Source organism: Aptenodytes forsteri, unplaced genomic scaffold, assembly GCF_000699145.1.
Source record: "Aptenodytes forsteri isolate BGI_AS27 unplaced genomic scaffold, ASM69914v1 Scaffold305, whole genome shotgun sequence".
In the NCBI taxonomy this organism is placed as follows: domain Eukaryota; kingdom Metazoa; phylum Chordata; class Aves; order Sphenisciformes; family Spheniscidae; genus Aptenodytes; species Aptenodytes forsteri.
Window position 1 is genome coordinate 335,918 of NW_008794904.1, and position 18,926 is coordinate 354,843.

Sequence of the window (18,926 nt, forward strand, 5' to 3'; positions counted from 1 at the left end):
AAAAGTCCTTGACTTAGTGTAAGCACTACTTAGCAACAACTGAAACATCGGTGTGTTATCAACATTATTCTCATCCTAAATCCAAAACACAGCACTGTACCAGCTACTAGGAAGGAAATTAACTCTATCCCAGCTGAAACCAGGACACCTAGATAAATTAATTGATAACTTTGAGAAGTCATCAGCATCAACTAAATGATATATTATAGTTTCTAGGTTTTCCTATTTTGTCTGTTATTTTATAGCAGTGCTTGTCTAATGCCAAGTTTGGCATAGACTGATCACAAGGAAGACACACTAAATACTGATCTATTGACAACTTTCATGTTAATTTGTTAGTCACTTAAATGCAGGATAAATGATAAAATCCCAAAAAACAGTATGTCAAGAATGAAACAAAATGAGTAAGATTTTTCCAGAATTAGAAAAAGTTTTTTTGGGGGAACCACAAAAAAACACAGAAACAAAACAAAAAAAACCCTACCCTTTTTTGCGTAAAGAAATAAATGTGGTCAATGTCTTACAACATCTTGCTAAATTTTATTAGAAGAAACGATGAAAATACCTTGAGTATTTTCTTAATGAAGCTCATACTGTTCTTCTGTTGTTTTGTTACTGACTTCAAACTAACTTTCCGTTACTTACAAATACTTACGCCGTTTTTTTCAAGTCTCAGTCATTGGGTTGATTAATTAGGTAAGATCATACATTACACATATCATACACCTTTTTCTTTGACTCTTTTTCCTTTGGCTACTGTAGGCAAAAGAATGACTTAAGTTGTTAGAAACAGACTTCTCACTTAACAGTGATTGCATACGCAAGTAAACAGTTTCAGAACTATAAAAACTTCAAGTCTTACTGCTGAAATAATTATAATGTAATAAATCTATGAATTCTGGACTTTTTAAAAATAGTAAATTTATGTGTATGTTAAATTCACAGGGTACACAAATTGAACGTTCATCTGATCCATAACTATTCAGAGGAAGAGTTTACAATTGATTTTGAGCTGTAAGGTGCATAGTGCTTTCCAGCTTGTATAAAATGCAAGAATTCAGACAGAATACTACCAAAAGGCATGTGAGATTTTTCTGAAGTGTCTTAGGTATGAATACAATCCACTTCTGCCCCCTCCCGTTTTTTTTTCCCCTCTTCCTCTACCCTGTTTTCTACTTAGCAACTTGCTGTTCATTTATTCTCTGACATGTTCAGCGAAAGACTACCAGCTCAGAAATGTGAGGTGGTAATCATACTATACAAACTGTTGTACATTGCAAAGTAATAGCATGTCATGAGAGCCCGAACCAGGCTAAAACATTTTTAAAGCAACAAGACTTGTTTCTCTTTTGAAGATTGTTGTTGTTTTTGAAGCTCAGTGTACTTCCTAAATTTTTACAATAATCCTAGACCTTTTCTAATTCTAGAATTCCCCCCCCCCCCCCCCCCCCCACCACCACCACCATCATGTTTGGTTTTGGGTATCTTTGCTAAAGTAAATTAGAGAGGAGCACACTCCCTTTTGTAGCACCTATTGAAATTTTATTGCACTCTGATCTCTGTTGGAACATATTGTCCAACCTGTTAGAACTATCTCCAACCCAGCTAGAAATCCTGACTTCTCACTATGCTGTTTTGTTATGCCATAATCAGATGGTCATTTGCCTCCTCTTAGTTCTGCTTTCATAGTTAAAATGCTTCTTGACTTCTTGCTAGAAGTGGCAAACCATTTTCCAGATTTCTGTGGCTGACACTTCCCTCTGTCACACAGAGATGTCCTCTGTTTTGCTCCATATTCAGTTTGGGTTTTTTTCCCCTTGATCTCTCCTGTCTATTTGTAGAATTCCCGAAGTGACTGGTGATACTCGATCTCTTGTTGCCATCCAAACAGAAGTTGTCTAGTAGATAGGTGAAGAAGAAGCTACTCCTGTGTAGTTCGACAGAGGAATCTGTACACTGAAGAGAGGAAAGGTGTTTGAAAACAACTCCGTACAGTAATTTTAAAATATATCTTCTATATATAAAATTTAATGCAAAATCTCTAATGCCATACTTTAAGGAAAAACAGTTGTGCAGACAGTTCAGTTTCAAAAGTTCTTTTTTTTCTGTAATCATTTAAGCTCTCTCTTAGGTGTCAGCGAATGTTTTCAGACCATGATGTAATCCAGATGGTGCTCCCCCATACTGGCATAACTTCTTTATGCTGATGGTTCATTAATTACCCTTCTTAACCCTTTGATGATAGCAGTAATATTTCTTGTAAAATGCAGGTATGAGCACAAAATTCTAGAATCCAGAAATAATCTAAACGTAAGACTCATCTGAGTGAAAGGACTTGTGCTTCCAGTATGATGTGATATCCTTTGAAGAAATATTGCTGACCTTTGTTATGTATCTGTAATTATTAGTGGAATTTCCATGCTTTAGTTGCAATTTGATTATTCCTATATAATTTCATAGCAATGATACCTTCTTAGTACCTCTGTTTTCAGACATGTAGATTAGTAGAATAACTTTAAAATTGCCGGAGGGCACTGAGTTGTGCTGATGTCTGTTTCTCACCCTTCCTCCCCACAACCCTTACCCAGAATCACTTAGTATCACTACTTTACCAATGCAGAGTTGTGCAACAAAGCATATACACATAGCTAAAGCTAGTGGACTTTGCAAGATGGGTTAAAGATAAGCTTTTGCACTGTTGTGGATGACGTGTGCTCATGTATGTTGTTTGTCTGACTACTGGTGCGGAAGGATGTGATGGTAGTCCATGATAAAGTTGAAAAGCTAAGGGTAGCTTCCTTGATGTTGAGACTAGGTGATCTTGGACTGCTGCAGTCATTTGTGCCAATTCAGTTGCCTCAATTCACTAAGGCAGACATCTACATCGGTGGGCCTTCTTGTTTGAGTACTTACGTTATTGATTTCTTGGGTATGGACTGTATGTTCTTCACACTTAACAGAGCAAAAACTCTGCCATTATTCACCATGTAGTCACTATTGCTATTTGTTATGACGTGTGTGCTCTTTATCAATTTTTTGAACTGGAAGAAGTAGCACATACATAAATGTACTGTAGAAGGCACTGAATTTATATTGTAGGAATGCATTTTGGTTCAGAGTCTGTGCAAAGTAGTTGTTAGTCTGCATGATAGGTAGATCTTTGTAAAGACTGCAGTAAAAATTCTTTCAAACACGATTACTTCTATAAGCTTAGAAGTATTCTTGATATTAAGGTGCCCAGTTTTGTGGTACCTGGGACATCAGTACACTTCAGCTTGTGTTTATATGCTTAGTCTTAAGCCTTGCATTTAATATAACTTTATGTTTTGATAATAGCAATTAGTTCAGTGAGAAATACATGTATTTGTTATTACTACTGTCTCTGAAAACTGTGTGGAAGAGATGATGATATTGACATGAAAAGCAGAAGCTAGATCTGCAAAACTGTCTCTATTACTTCATGAAGTTCTGCAGAACACTTCTACTGTGCTTTGAGGAAAGTTTTGCTTTTCTGCTGGTAACTATTTCCCCTTTCCCTTTCATACCACCTTCCAGGTTCATTGAGATCGACAAATGCTTTCCAAGTAGGAAAAAAATGTTAAGTTTGGCTGAAAGTGTTAAAATTAGAAGGAATGCTTAAACTTCTTATTTGTACATTGTATGTTTTTATGATTTAAATGCATCCTAGGCGTGCTCTCTCTCTGCCAAAAATACTGTGGTTTGAGATGAGCTTAACTAAGCCACTTCCACAGTAAACTGACTGAATTCTGAACTGTGTCTGGTACTGGTTTCACTTCCTTTTCTCCCTTTTTCTCTTTTATGGTGGTGTAGTAAATGCTGAAATTGCTTCTCTGATTTATCTGACTTTCTTCGGTGACCACTCTGGAGATTTTTGACTGGGCAAAGTTAATAATTTTTTGGAAAATAATTAGTTTCCTTCCATGAATGATCCGAGTTCCACAATAGCAGCAAGATTTTTCACGTTTATATTTCTTACCAGCAACTTCTCTTTCATGACTGTGTTGTTGCTATAGGACTGCTACTTAAAGAGATACACCATTTTCTTTGTTAATTATTAAGTAACCTCTTCCTCTGTAATTTGAATTTAACTCAACAACTTTTCAAATTTTAGAAAACAATGAGGGCATCATCTTTTGGTAGTTCTAACGTGTTTTTTTCTAATGTGGTGCATTGAGGGGAAGATCCATAGAATACAAGATGGTCTTTTTTGCATAGTTTAGTTAATTCATATATCATGACAGTTGATTGACAGGCACATGATTTAGACTATCATATCTCTGTGAAAAAATACAGATAAGTTTAAGTTACCTTTGAAGTTCAATACACTACTATATTTCCTCTCTCCTCCTCTGGTACTGAGTCTTTGATATACAGCAGAGTTGCCCTTTTCTTGTTTAGAAGTAATAATATTTTCACTTTACTGTATGCTGCTTCCTGTACATATCATAATTCTTTAGATAACAGAAAATAATCTGTTGAGACTTCCATTTATCCTTTTGTATAATTCCATAATGCGAATCCTGCTGTTCTGCAGGGAAAATAAAAAGACAGTAATATGCAAATATGTGTGCATCTCGTGTGTTGGGAAGAAACATAAATCTTTTATAAATCATAGTCCTAAGCTCTGCTGATCTGTGAATAATAGTATTAAAGGAATAGTGTGACATGCACTGTCAGACTCTCTTCCGCTCAGTTCAAACTTTTTCATTTCCTCTTATATATGGCTACAGCAATACCAGAGGACGTCAGGGTGATGTGTTGTTTGGAAGCCATTGGTTGAGAACCACCCATGTAGGATATCGGTTCTGACAGGTCTTCAGAAAATGTTTGAAAGTATTGAATTAGGCACACTCATTTCACCGTAAAAATTTGAGAGCTTTATGCAAATTACTGATTTTTCTTAATGGAAGAGAGAGGCTTAGTGTTTCTACTAGCCAGGTATGTGTGGTGGTTAATATGAGTTTTGAAGTCGTGAAGTAGAGGCTTTTTAAAAAGGGTCTTCAGTAAGGTGAAATATTTTAGTGTCTCCTACTCTGCTGCTGAATGGCTAAGTCTGTATGGTGGATCCTGAGAATACTTCAGATCCTGGGTCTGTGTGTGTATATTGACTGCATCCTCGCTTCCTATTGGAATAGGAATGCTAGGATGGAAATGTTTATAAAAGCAAAATTGAAAGATGCTAATAAAAAAAAATCTGAAATTAAATATTCCATCATTATATAAAATGCTTTGGGTTTTTTTCTCTAAATAATAAAAATGAATGTTTATATTTTGATGAAAGTATTTTCATTGAAGTTCAGTAGAACATTTTAAGTTTTCCTAATTAGCAAATAAATTGTCATTAAAGAAAATGAATCTCTTACATTTCTTTAGTGAGAGACGAAGAGTGTGTATGTAGAAAAGTTTACTTGCTATTTTAACACTTAAACCAGTTGTTTATTACATACCTGCATATGGGTGGACATACACCCTTAAACTTTTCAATTTTGGAATTGTCTCTTAGAAGCTAGCCTGTCAAGGGTAAACAGAGGAGATTATTGTAACATCTTTAAATAATAAAATCAGAACAGGGCCATGCTTCGACTTAAACAGGTAATTAAAGAGTTGCATTAACTTACTCTACCTCAGCTCTTAGTTTTTTCATACATGTTCCTTAGCTCTGTGATTTGCTGAGGGTGATCATTTTGATACGTGTGAAGGAGGGAAGTTCAATGTGTCTCAGCTCCTCTACAGAAGTGTGGGGGGGTGGGGAATAGAAAAGAAGGAAAGCCTTTTCCAGTATTGAAAGTTGTCTGTAAACCTCTCTTTCCTGCTTAACTCTGACTTGGACTTAAGAATGCACAGTGTAGGAGCAAGTATAGTAATTAAAATGTTGGTCAGGTCCTTTCAAAGGCCTGTGACAGTGTTTGTGGATCTTCTTTCATTTATTGTGACACTGTTAGTACAAATGTAGTTGGAAAAAAAAAAAGATGCTGTAACAATAGGCCACCACCACAGCTTTATGTGGTGGAAAGTGCCTTGATGTCTTATTCCAAGTATTTCTTATTTTTTCTGGACATCTGCTGTGTTGCTGTAGTACAATAACATCAGTTTTCTATTTCTTTTCTGCATTCAAAATATTTTTATACTTTTCAGAACACTATACATCCATGGCCATACGAAGCTGGATTTCATGGTCTGGTATACTGCAATTGAAAAAGCAGCAGGTACAGATGGTAATGCATTACAAGATCAGCAGCTCAGCAAAAATGATGTTCCTATTATAGTAAACAGCTGTATAGCGTTTGTTACACAGTATGGTAAGTATAGTGGATTTTATTCAACCTAAGATCATTTGTATAATACCTAAGCCCCAACACCATCAGATCTTATTGAATGAGTTTATATATTACCTAAAGTAAAACCATACCCCTCGTTAGCCTCACTGCTCTTCGATGCGATGAAGTACACTGCCACACATCTGAGAATGGGCAGTTTGGGGAAATGCAACTTGGTAGATGCCCTTTATAGACACCTTCCTATTTTAAAAATTTACTTGTTTGCCTGATGTAGCTCAGCCTTGGGGTCCAGTGCCTCAGTGCAGAACACCTCAGCCCTGAAAATAAGCTATGTGAACCGGGAAAGGCTATGGCCTGGACTTGTCAGCACATCTTCTGGGAAACTGATATTAACTGTGGAGTCGAGTTCAGGCTTAAGGCTGCTGTTTTTTCAGCATAATAGCCTAAGGACATATAGTCAGTTACCATTTGTTTAAGTAAATTTTGCCAACATAACTTTCCATGGCATTAGATCATATGCAGATGATGTCTGTGTCCTTTTTACTACTTCAAATTCATCAGTTTTCTTGTGAAATATTAAATACATATCAACCCTGTACAAACCTGTCTTCAGGATAAATGTCTGTAACCTCTGTCAGTATGAGAAAGCCTAATTTCTATTTCAGGGATTGAAGTTTAACTAAATAACTTTTGAATATGGCAACACTGCATTATGGTAAATAGTTGTGTCTGGGTTACAACTATTGCCTAAAACCAAGAGAAATGTTTTTGCTAAATTATTTTTTAATTATTAGCAATAGGAATTATTCAACTTTTGAATGGCAACACTGCATTATGGTAAATAGTTGTGTCTGGGTTACAACTATTGCCTAAAACCAAGAGAAATGTTTTTGCTAAATTATTTTTTAATTATTAGCAATAGGAATTATTCTAAGTATAGGTTACACTGTTTCATGCACTGAAATGTTGTTAAAGCAGGGTAATTATGTCCACCACTCAGAACAATTGCTCGTGTGTGTTCTAAATTAAAATTCAATTTCCTAATGTCTTTTAAATAAGTTAGATCTTTATTGAAAAATGTTTTTTCAGGATCAGCGTTACTAGGTGTTAAAATTTTTGAAAGCTGAAGGAATTATTTGTATGCATTACTTGTATGCATACGTATTTTTGTGTCATCATGGTAAAGGTTGTCTCTTTCGTTGTGGTCTACAGATGACAGACACTATCGGGTCCCACAGCTGTTCCTGACAGTAACAACACAAAGGCAGTATCAAATGGTAGTGCTAGTAGGCATTACAGGAAAGGTGAATTGCAAGAACATAAGACATGATTTCATAGGTTTTGACAGAGTACTTTATTTGACAGGTACCTAAGAAAAGCAGGGTTTTGTATAAAATACAATTCTTTTTCAAGAAATGTGGGGAATGTGGGAAACACCTCTACAAAGAGAAACAATGCGACTGTACATCTATGCCAAACTTATATAAGTTTAAAAAAAAAAAAAGTTTTGGCTACTTTCATATGCAGTAATTGAAAGTAGTCTTGACTTTGTTTTAGACTATGAATTTTCTTTTAAGTTGACTTTGGGCTTTGGTGTTTTTGGTTGTAAAATACAAGAATAGTGTCTGCCTGATGTCTTCCTGAACGTGAGAAGAATCAGAAACAAGGAATAATTTCTACTAATCTCGAGGCTTTTAAGAGTTAAATGTTTCAGGTTGGTTGAATACAATAATACTTTACTGAGGCCTTAAGTTGAGTTGATCAGTAGGGTAATAAAATAGTGGGAGTTTTGCTCATGAAAATAGCTGTGTTTTCTGTGTAATACAATACCAGTCAGCAAAACTTCTTTCCTTTACTGTGCCTTTTGAAACTATTGTTTTAGGAAGTCCTGAAGAGATTTGGGGATTTGAATTGCCTGTAAAGTATTCCTGAAATTGTGATCCCAAGCTTGCTTAATATTTTGATGTGTATTTTTGCAAAGAGGTCTGGTTGGGTGTAAGCAGACTTGGCAGTGTTTGTACTAACAAAGTGAGTATGTGCAAAAGGTCAGAGAGATTTTAGTAAGACATACGATGGGTTTGACAGCCAGATATGCTTTTCATATAAGAATGTTTGGAATTTTTAAAAGAATGCTCGATTTTACATTTATTTATTTTTCTGTCCTGTATTTCTGTAACTTAGGTTTAGGTAGCAAGCAGATCTACCTTAAGAATGGCAATTCTTCCAATGTGGCTGAACTGCTGGAAAGCTTCAAAAAAGATGCAAGGAGTGTTAAACTAAGAGCAGGAAAACATCAGCTTGAAGATGTGACTGATGTATTGAAAAGTTTTCTTTGTCAAATAGATGATGCACTTCTCACTAAAGAACTTTACCCGTTCTGGATCTCTGCGTTAGGTAATGCATTCAATAACACTCAATACAGGAAAGGTTGTATGTACATTTTTAGTATCAAATTTGAGGGGGTTCTTAATTACTTGCCCTGTGTTGACCTATGTTGTTTGATAATTGGCAAAACAATCGTAGTGAGGAAAAAAATATTTAGAGCTTGGCTGCAATAGACTTATATTAATCAGAGATTATTTTATTGCCTTTAAGTGAACCATAATAATAATAATAACAAATAGCTATGTTTCCTTGACAATATATCTGTAAACAGTAGACCGATATTGCACTGTGTCATAGTTGGATCAGCCAAGGTAAGAAGTGATGATTAATATTTTATGGAAGCATTGATGGTAGAATTCAAGAAATAGACAAATGTTAGAGTAGGAAAAAAATGTGTACTCTGTCTTTTGACATATGCAGAAGTTTAGTTCAAAAGTGGCAAAATGTTGATGCTATCATCTGCATGATAGTTAAATGACAGTCTTGCTGCTTAAATTCTTCAAATGACTTTTATGAACATTCAAACAAAGTTATGTATATTAACAATGTAGTCTTGTTAACAACTGTTACTTGTTTTTTGTTTCCTTAGAAATATTACTTAAGTTTTCTTTCAAATTAAATTAACTCCAACCCAAACTGTAACTTGTGATGTATTTATAACATGAGGATGTGTGTCTCTGTATGGTTGAAAACAGAACCATGAGACTAATACATTAATTAGTTACTCATTACATAAATTGTGGTGATTTTTATAGCGTTCTTACAAAACAGCTATATTTCTATTTTTTTCTATATTGCAGTATTTACAGTCTGCAAGAAACAAACTCTTTCCCTCATGAACTGTGCTATAAAATTGCAGATGATGCGTAGCAATAAGAGTTGCATAGGAAAAGCTAAGACAAGAACATTATTTCTTCATTAGTGCATTGAAATCATATAGGCCTATTTACTGTATGGCAAGTTTTGTCTTTAAAAAAGTTAGTAAAAGCATATTCCTCTCTGATTTTGCTTAAGTTCAAAGATATGGAGTTTGCTTTAATATAAACCACTAGAAGTTTGGGAAATTCAAGTATGAATATTACACATTTTTGACCTTTAACCTCGACTTGAACAAACTAGAGGAAAGAATATTAAGAATTTATTCATTTACCACAAGATTGCTCTCATCAGAAATCAGAAAAAGTTGTATCTGTAGCAGCTTAGATTTAAGTTGGCTCTTTTACAAAAGTGCAAAATGGTGCTACAAATCAGGAAGTTAAATCACCGTTCATGGGGCTAAAATTTTGCTTCAGCTTTACAGCAGCGAATCTTGTTCTGTTACAGTTAAGTGACACTGGAAGTACTTGTGGGAAGACTAAAACACCGAGGAAGATAGAGTAGAAGACCTTTAAACTGTGTTTTTGTTGTTTGTTTGTTTGTTTGTTTTTCCTTCCAATTACCAAAGAAATCAACACATAGTGCGGTAGTTAGTGGAGAATGCTAGCAATCAGCTGGAAGAGATAAGAGTTCTTCTGTGCTTTTTCTTTTCAGAAACTCAAGAGAAGCAAGGGACTGAGAAGAAAAAGCTAAATAAATAAATAAATAAATAAAATTTGCATTAACTTTGCTCATGCCCAAAGCAGGTTTATGCTCTGTAGTATCTATGCAGCACGAGGCAGGCTTAACTTGAAGGTAGAGAGCTGTGGCTGTGTCTCAGATACTGTAATTCCCAAGACTGGAATTCCCATCATCGGCTCTGCCACCGTTCAGCTATGTAACTTTGTACACCTTATTCACCACCCCTTCCCCTTTGCTCTCCTCTTATCAGTCTTATATATTTGGATCTTTAAACTACTTTGGACCTTGAGACACTTTTCCAATAAAAATTAAAAAGTTGAAAAGGTCTTTTCCTTTCTTATCTCTGGGAAATCTTAGAAGTACATTTGCACTTGTGCATACACAGATGCGCTCACACATGTACGGGCACAAACTAGAGATTAAATATCCTTTGAGAGGAAAAGCTATTGCTATCCTGGGATTTAGTCTCAAACTGTAGCAAATGGTGTTTGAATATAGAACTGGCCCTCTTTATTGCTGATATTGTTTCCCTGAACTAGTGTACAATAATAGACTTTGATAATAGTAGATTGTCAGTATTGCCTTTATGAAGAAGAGGTTGATTGGGTAAATTGTAATTTTTAAATGACTAGATGATGCCAATATAGTTAATGAGAACTGCTGTTTGTCTTTAGTGTGCATTGTTATTAATGCTCAATGATTATTATTTTCTGGCAGATACACAGAATGAAAAGGAACGTGTGAGGAAGTATGGAGCTTTTATTCGGACGCTTCCACCAGTCAATAGGGCAACTTTGGCTGCTTTGATTGAACATCTTTACAGGTCAATGCAAATGATGCACTGTAGCGGAGAAATTCTTGTAATGTGTTCTCAGTATAACTCTACCATACATGAAATGTGGCTTGTTTCATTAACTAGTAAGCATCAAAAGCTTACCTAGTTGTGACTGTTAATTATATTTGATTCCCTTTAATTTAGAATGTGTTTTTCCTTTGGTTGTATTTTTAGCAGTAGGTATCTATAAATATCAATGGGATGGAACAGCCTTACAGTGAGAGGGCTGCCAGTGTATGTGTCCAAGTAGGGTAACTTTTGATGTACTTTCTTTATACGAACTCATTTCACCCCAGTCTGCTAGTCTTCCAGAGGATTGTTGGAAACGGTTCTTGAAACTAGAAGATTTTTTTCAGGGAAAACGCCCTTCTCCACAATCTGTATTGCACATAATAACTTTGAGAATTAGCCACCCTTTCTGTTTTTCATCAATGCTTCATTTTGCAACTGAGGTAGCGGTAGAGAATATCCAAAATATAAACTTGTTTAAGCAACAAAGGTCATGTCTTATTCCTAGATCAAATAAGCAGCAGCAAATGTACAAAAAAATGTGTCTTGGATGATTCTGCAGTGTCATGGTTAAATAGTAATGGTCTATATTATATTATCTATTGAACAAGTCAGATTGTATTCCTGGTAAATTGTAGTGGGTAGAGAATGTGTAGAACGTTTTCTTTACGGGTTATTGTGTTCAGAAATTACATTACATAGCCAGGTACATAGCAGATGTCCTTTAAAAACTATTCATATGATTATTAAATTAATTGTTACCATTTTTGGGATAAAGATTATAGTAAGTATTGTGTTTAACGATATTTCTAAGCATATCCAGTTCAGATATATTAATATGCTGTTATATCGGTTCTGAAAGTAGTTTGAATTCATGTGTATAACAGCCAAAATTCTGTGATACTTTAAAGTGTTTGCTTCCAAAAGAGGACGCATTATGTAAACAACAGAACTGATATGAAAACTTTACCATAAGTATAGAAACTAAGAAAGGTCTCATTTCATTCCACATTTTGTTTGATCTTAGATCCTAAGTTTGTAGGATATACGTACGTAACATAATACAGTGTATTTAGCATTGGTGCAGCCTCATCTTGAGTGCTGTGTGCAGTTCTGGGCCCCACAATTTGAGAAGGATGTGAAGGTCCTTGAATGTGTCCAGAGGAGGGCAACAAAGCTGGCGAAAGGGCTGGAAGGAATGTCCTCTGAGGAGCGTCTGGGGACTTTGGGCTTGTCTAGTTTGGAGAAAAGGAGGCTGAGGGGCGACCTCATTGCTCTCCATAGCTTCCTGAGGAGGGGAAGTGGAGAGGGAGGTGCTGATCTCTTCTCCCTGGTATCCAGTGACAGGACGCGTGGGAATGGTTCAAAGCTGCACCAGGGGAGGTTTAGACTGGACATGAGGAAGCATTTCTTTACTGAGAGGGTGGTCAAACACTGGAACAGGCTTCCTAGAGAGGTGGTCAATGCCCCATGCCTGTCAATGTTTAAGAGGCATTTGGACAATGCCCTTAACAACATGCTTTAACTTTTGGTCAGCCCTGAATTCATGAGGCAGTTGGACAAGATGATCATTGTAGGTCCTTTCCAACTGAACTATTCTATTATATTTTTATTCTATTCTAAATAATTTTGATGTAACTTGAGAGGCAGATAGAAAGTATAAGGTTTCATTTCTGTAATGAGATGTGAGATAAAGAATATAAAGAAATAAATATAAAAAAGAATAAATAATATTAGATTTTTTTCATTGCATTTAATGTCATTATTCTTTTTGAAATGCATTCCATGTTCCGTAGGGGAGCCTCAGACAATTAAAGGAACAATGAAACCTTCTAAATATGTTTATTTTTCCTTCAACAGGGTGCAGAAGTGTTCTGAAATCAATCATATGAACCCTCACAATCTAGCCATGGTGTTTTCCTCATGCTTATTTCAAACTAAAGGCCAAACTAGTGAAGAAGTCAATGTAATTGAAGATCTAATTAAAAATTATGTGCAGCTTTTTGATGTAGGTACCTTTATCTAAAAGCGTCCTAATTTCTCAGCTGTTAGACATGCTAAAATGTAGAAAATCTTCTGAAAGATGATCTTGCTATTAGTTACACTGTCTGAGGATTTGCAGGGCTTTTGAACTCTAATTCAGTGGACATTGTTCTTTGTCTGCTTTAAATTTTATTTCCCAGCTAGCTTAGCCTGTGTAGGAAAGGCTATATTTATAGGATTGCTGTGAGCTGCTGTTTTCCAAAATGGTGCACATTCTTCTTGCTGACACCAGCATACTAATTTTAAGAAAACTTTAAGATTATGACTATCAAAAATAATACTTCTATTCAAATTTTATGGGCCTGATCAGAACTGAAGCATGGAAGAATTCTGTGTTCTTTATTGTAATCACAGCTCAGAGGCTAAGACTTTAGAGAAAGTGTTTGGTTCCTTAGGCCTAGAAAGAACATTAAATCCAACTGGATAGAAAAGATACTACTAGCAGCAATTCATGTTAGCCATTTTGGTTTAGAGTTTACTGTGCTGCTATAAAATTGTTTGGCAGTTTTTCATGGAGTCCTCTCTCTTCTAATAAGTATTTGGTAAAGTTTATAGTAACGAATCCCATCAATGAAGTGCTGTTTCTAACTGACAATATTTTGCATAGCTGCTTCTATAAGAACATGATTATCAGTATTGTTAATTGTAACAATATTTATTATTGTTACATTATTATTTATTATTTACTATTGTTAAATGTAAGCATTTCTCTATATTTGTATTTATCTTTATTACATTAAATTAGTGTTTGCTAGTTTATGTTGTAATTTTTATACTAGCTCCCTTATACTTATTAATTGATCAAAAATGATCCATTTTAAACAGATAAATGAAGACCAGGTCAAACAAATGGATATAGAGAACAGCTTTATTACCAGGTGGAAAGACACTCAGGTAAGTGGCAGATATCAACCGGAATGAAAACAGTTTTAACAAAGACTATTTTGTTGTTTACATTTTTTTTTATACCTAGATTTCTAAATGTAAGTTTCTAAGTTTGTGTAGTGACCAGTGTTGTTAACTACAGAGCTGAGGGACATAAAAAGAAACAAAAACGAGGAGGCATAAACAGATAAAGCAAAACAGTTCTGTGTAAAGCATGCTGTGGAATTGTGTTCTGGCCTGAGCACTGGGATAACTTGCAGATGGTTACATGCTTTTACTATGCTTCATAAGTTGTACTAGAAGGAAATGGTCAACACTTGCAAGTGTGAAAGTGATGACCTGTCTTTTTTTAATTTTAAACATGCATATTAAATACCGTCAAGTGTATATTAATACTTCTATTATTTCATGAGCTTTGGGTATACATGGTCTCTCCTCATTAGAGTTTCACCATCCCTTTGAGTTTAAAGCATCCGAATCTTTAGCCGCATCCTGTTTTGTGACCATTTCTAGAACCCTGAAGCCCAAATATTATTTGGGGAAGCTTCAGACACATACTAGCAGTCAAACTGAACTTCAGAACACGATGTAAGAAAATGGGAGATCTTATGCCACTTATTATCATCTTGAGTTCCAGTCTTACCTGTAACAACTCTTGAATAACTTCAGAGTGGTAAGAAACAGTGAAGTGGTACCATGTTTCAGTCTCTGAATGGTATTTGTGTACAGTCCTAATTAAAGCAAAAATTGTAAGTTTCATAACACTACCAAGGCAGTTGAATTAGGAGAGGTAAAAGGAAATGTAGGGAGCTTAAAAGCTTTTTCAGAAATCTAAAGTAGTGGAGGAGAAGCTTTCAGTGATTTTGGAGCTTATAGGGCTTTAGAAACTAATAAAAAGCTAGCAGAAAAAAAATCTATAGCGCTTTGTCTGTTGGCTGCCTTCCCCCTTCCAGCAACACTTTTGTGGTACCTTGTAAGCCATCATTAAGAAGACAAGGTCTTGCAAATACACGTTGAAATTGCATGTTCTGTGAATTGCTATCTGGAGTCTTACTTTTATCTCATATTACCTTATTGTCTGGGTCAGAGTGGCGTGAAGCTTTCTGACCATAATGGCCTACTGTGAATATGCATATAGAAGGTAGAATGCCTATTTCCTCCTTTTGGTGCCTGGTGGGGAGTGACGGAGTTACTGGGAAACCAGCTGAAGTTTACTTCTGGTGTTTGTCTTGCAGAATGGAAACATCTGCCTTGGTAATGGCAAAAAAACCCCCAAATTTTATATCCCTAAAAGCATTCTGCAATGCAGGGGTTGAAGTGTCTTTAATGGAACTTACTAATTCTGGGGTCCATGAAAAGGACCTTATTGAGATTAGAGAATGTTTTGAAGCCAGACAGTGGAAAAATGCACAGACTTTAAAATACATTCTTTTCTGTGGTTTTAGAACCAAAAAAAAGCTTGTTACAGCTTGTTACACTATTAACATTTTCCAAGCAACTCTGAGAAGCTGTAATGGTTAAATGTTTGTAATACCTTCTGGAAAAATTAGGGAGATATGAGAGGAGTTTCATGAGTAGAGAAAGAGATAGTGGAGACATTTTAATTAGACAGGGAGAAAAAATAGAAAGGAAACTGGAAGGCTGTTGATGGATTGAATAATATAGTAGCAACTGCTGGCTAGGTGCGTTTGTCTAAAACTGAAGGTGTGAGGAATATAGAGAAGACCCAAATAAAATGGTTCTGTTCTGTATTTTTCCACTCCAGATACCACTGCGAAATCACCTTTGAGGTGTATTGTATTTAGAAGGCTGCCTATTGAAGAAAAAGAGAGAGGCTTGCTTTTGTTTTTTTAAAATAAAAGTCTAGGCTTTCTAAAATTGGTAAGGTTTTTATTAAAAAGCTTCCAGCACCTGAAAAGCTAGTCTTCCAAATTTTAAACTTTATAATCGAATTGGAACCTTCATGAATAATTGGGCCTGTTTGGACTGGTTTCCCTGGGGCTCTCCAGGTTGTTGGGAGGCGGAGTTATAGAAAGATTGAACTGGGATTTTAACTGTTCTTATTTTGCTCTCAGCAAAGTCTCTAGCATTAATAATCAGCTTTCTGAATTGATGGTTACACCTACTGTGTTAATAGACTCTGTCTTAATTCTCATAACACACATGGCTAAGCTTTAAATTCTTTACCAAAAATAGTAATATCACTTTAACCTTAAAAATGAAACAAAATTTGCTACCTCATCACAGAATTATCATAGAATCATAGAATATCTCAAGTTGGAAGAGACCCATAAGGATCATTGAGTCCAACTCCCTGCTCCTGGTAGGACTACCTAAAACTAAACTATATGACTAAAAGTATCGTCCAGATGCTTCTTGAACTCTGACAGGCTTGGTGCTGTGACCACTTCCCCAGGTAGCCTGTTCCAATGACTGACCACCCTCTCAGTGAAGAACCTTTTCCTAATGTCCAATCTGAACTTCCCCTGACACAGATTTATTACAGTTGTCTAGGTTGGAAGGAACCTGTTGAAATCATCTAGTCTAATTACCTTGTTGCTCAAGCATGGCCTCTTAGAGCAGGCTGCCTAGGACTGTGTCCTATCAGATTTTGAATTTCTCCAAGGATGGAGCCTCTCTGGGCAACCTCTTCCAGTGTTTGCCCAGCCTCACAGTATAATTGTTTTATTGTGTTCAGATTGAGTTTTGTGTGTTTTTAATTTGTGGCCATTGTCTCTTGTCCTGTCACTGGATGTCACTGAGAAGAGTATCTCAGTTTTCTTCATTCCCTCCCATCAGATACTTGTACATGTTGATAAGATTCCCCCCAAGCCTTCTCTTCTCCAGGCTGAACAGTCTCAACTCTCTCAGCCTCTTCTTATATGAAAGATCCTACAGTCCCTTCATCATCTTGGTGATTCTTCACTGGACTCTCTCCAGTAGTTCCATATCTTTCTTGTACTGAGGAGCTCAGCACTGGGCACAGTACTCCAGGTGTGGCCTCATCAGTGCTGAATAGAAGGGAAGAATCACCTCTCTCAACCTGCTGGCAGTGCTTTACCTAATGTAGCCCAGGAGGCCGTTGGCATTCTTTTCTGTGAGGGCACATTGTTGGCTCATGATCAGCTTGTTGTATGCTAGGACATCAAGGTCCTTCTTGGCAAAGCTGCTTTCCAGCTGGTCGTCCCCCAGTGCATACTGATACCTGCGATTACTCCTCCCAAGGTGCAAGACTTGGATTTCCCCTTGTTGAACTTCATGAGGTTCCTCTCTGCCCGGTTCTCCAGCCTGTTGAGTTCCTTCCAAATGTATCAGCCACTCTTCCCAGTTACTACCATCTGCAAACTTCTTGAGGATGTGCTCTGTCCCATTATCCAGGTCACTGATGAAGATTAATGGTCTCCTGGGTGTTCAGCCAGTTTTCAGTCCATATTACTGTCCACTTATCTAACCTGTACTTTGTCAGCTTGTCGATGATGATGTTATGGGAGACACTGTCAAAGACTTTACTAAAACTGAGGTAAACAACATCTGCTGCTATCCTTTCATCCACTAGTATCCTCATTGTAGAGGACTATCAGTTTGGTTAAGCATGATTTCCCCTTTGTGAGTCCACGCTGACTAATCCCAATCGTCTTGTTCTCATTCATGTGTTTGGAAATGCTTTCCAGGAAGATTTTCCTCTGTCACCTTCCCAGGGACTGAGGTGAGGTTGACCAGCCTGTAGCTCCCCAAATCTTCCTTCTTGCCCTTCTTGAAGATGGGATTGATACTTGTGCTCTTCCGGTCTTTGGGGAACCTCTCCCAGTCATCATGACTCTTCAAAGATAATTGGAAGTGACTTTACAGTGACATTAGTGAGATTCCTCAGCATTCGTGGGTCCTACTTGTCAGGCCCCGTGGACTTATGTACATCTAGTTTCTTTAAGTGCTTCTTTACCCTCAGTGGAGGACCACCAGGTTATCTTCCTGGCTCCATACCTTCCGTCTGGTTTCAGGGGCCTGGGATTCCTGAAGGTCAGTCTTACCAGTAAAGACTGAGGCAAAGAAGGCCTCTTCTGTGTGATTTGTCACCTGGTCCCCTGCCCCATTCAGCAATGGGCCTGTGTTTTTCCTAGTCTCCCTTTTGCTGTTTATGTACTTGTAGAATCCTTTCCTGTTGCCCTTCACATCCCTGCAAGCTTCAGGGGGTCAGCCCCTTGTTTTTTCTAACCGCATCCCTGCACGATGGGACAGTAGCTCTATACTTTTCTTGGGTCACCTGCCCCTGCTTCCATCTCTTCTATGCTTCGTTTATATGTCTGAGTTGGTTCAGGAGCTCTTTGCTTATCCATCCAGGCCTCATAAATAGAAAGGGATGATTTGCAGTGCTTTATCATACTTAAAATCTGGAAGGCAGCAGTGAAGGGGCTTCTTATTTTATTAGGTGGTATGCAACTGTTAAATTTGTTCTCATTCATTCTTAACACATTGCTAGAAATTACTATTTTTAGTTTCAGAGAGAACACTTGTATAAATAGAACTTAGAAAATAGAAGAAAATGGCACTTCCTACTTTAGTTTAAGGGGAGAGAAAGGGCTAAAAAGAAATGCATTAGGAATTGTATTTAAATGTATACATTTGAAAATCTATTTTTTTCATTCCATGGGGAAAAAAGTTCTCCAAAGAATGTGGTAAGAAAGTGCTAAATACTTAGGTATGATGTATGAGTCAGTCTCAGCTGGACTATGGAGTCTGCTTACTGAGTCTCCCAGATATGACAAGTCACTGATATTAAATTTCACTGAATCGTGTTATCATTTGGGTTTATATTTCACAGAATCATAGAATAGTTTGGGTTTGAAGGGACCTCTAAAGGTCATCTAGTCCAACCCCCCTGCCGTGGGCAGGGACATCTGCAACTAGATCAGGTT

General features: G+C 36.6%; 1 protein-coding gene across 1 annotated transcript in view; it reads left to right on the forward strand.

The window, feature by feature from the left end:
- Window positions 1–18,926, forward strand: part of ARAP2 (ArfGAP with RhoGAP domain, ankyrin repeat and PH domain 2) — a 130,051-nt gene that overhangs the window by 72,755 nt on the left and 38,370 nt on the right. The window contains exons 19-23 of the mRNA XM_009275152.1: window positions 6,157–6,320; window positions 8,481–8,693; window positions 10,959–11,064; window positions 12,946–13,093; window positions 13,954–14,022. Of these exons, the coding sequence (XP_009273427.1) occupies window positions 6,157–6,320; window positions 8,481–8,693; window positions 10,959–11,064; window positions 12,946–13,093; window positions 13,954–14,022 (700 nt within the window). The remainder of the gene's footprint in view (window positions 1–6,156; window positions 6,321–8,480; window positions 8,694–10,958; window positions 11,065–12,945; window positions 13,094–13,953; window positions 14,023–18,926) is intronic.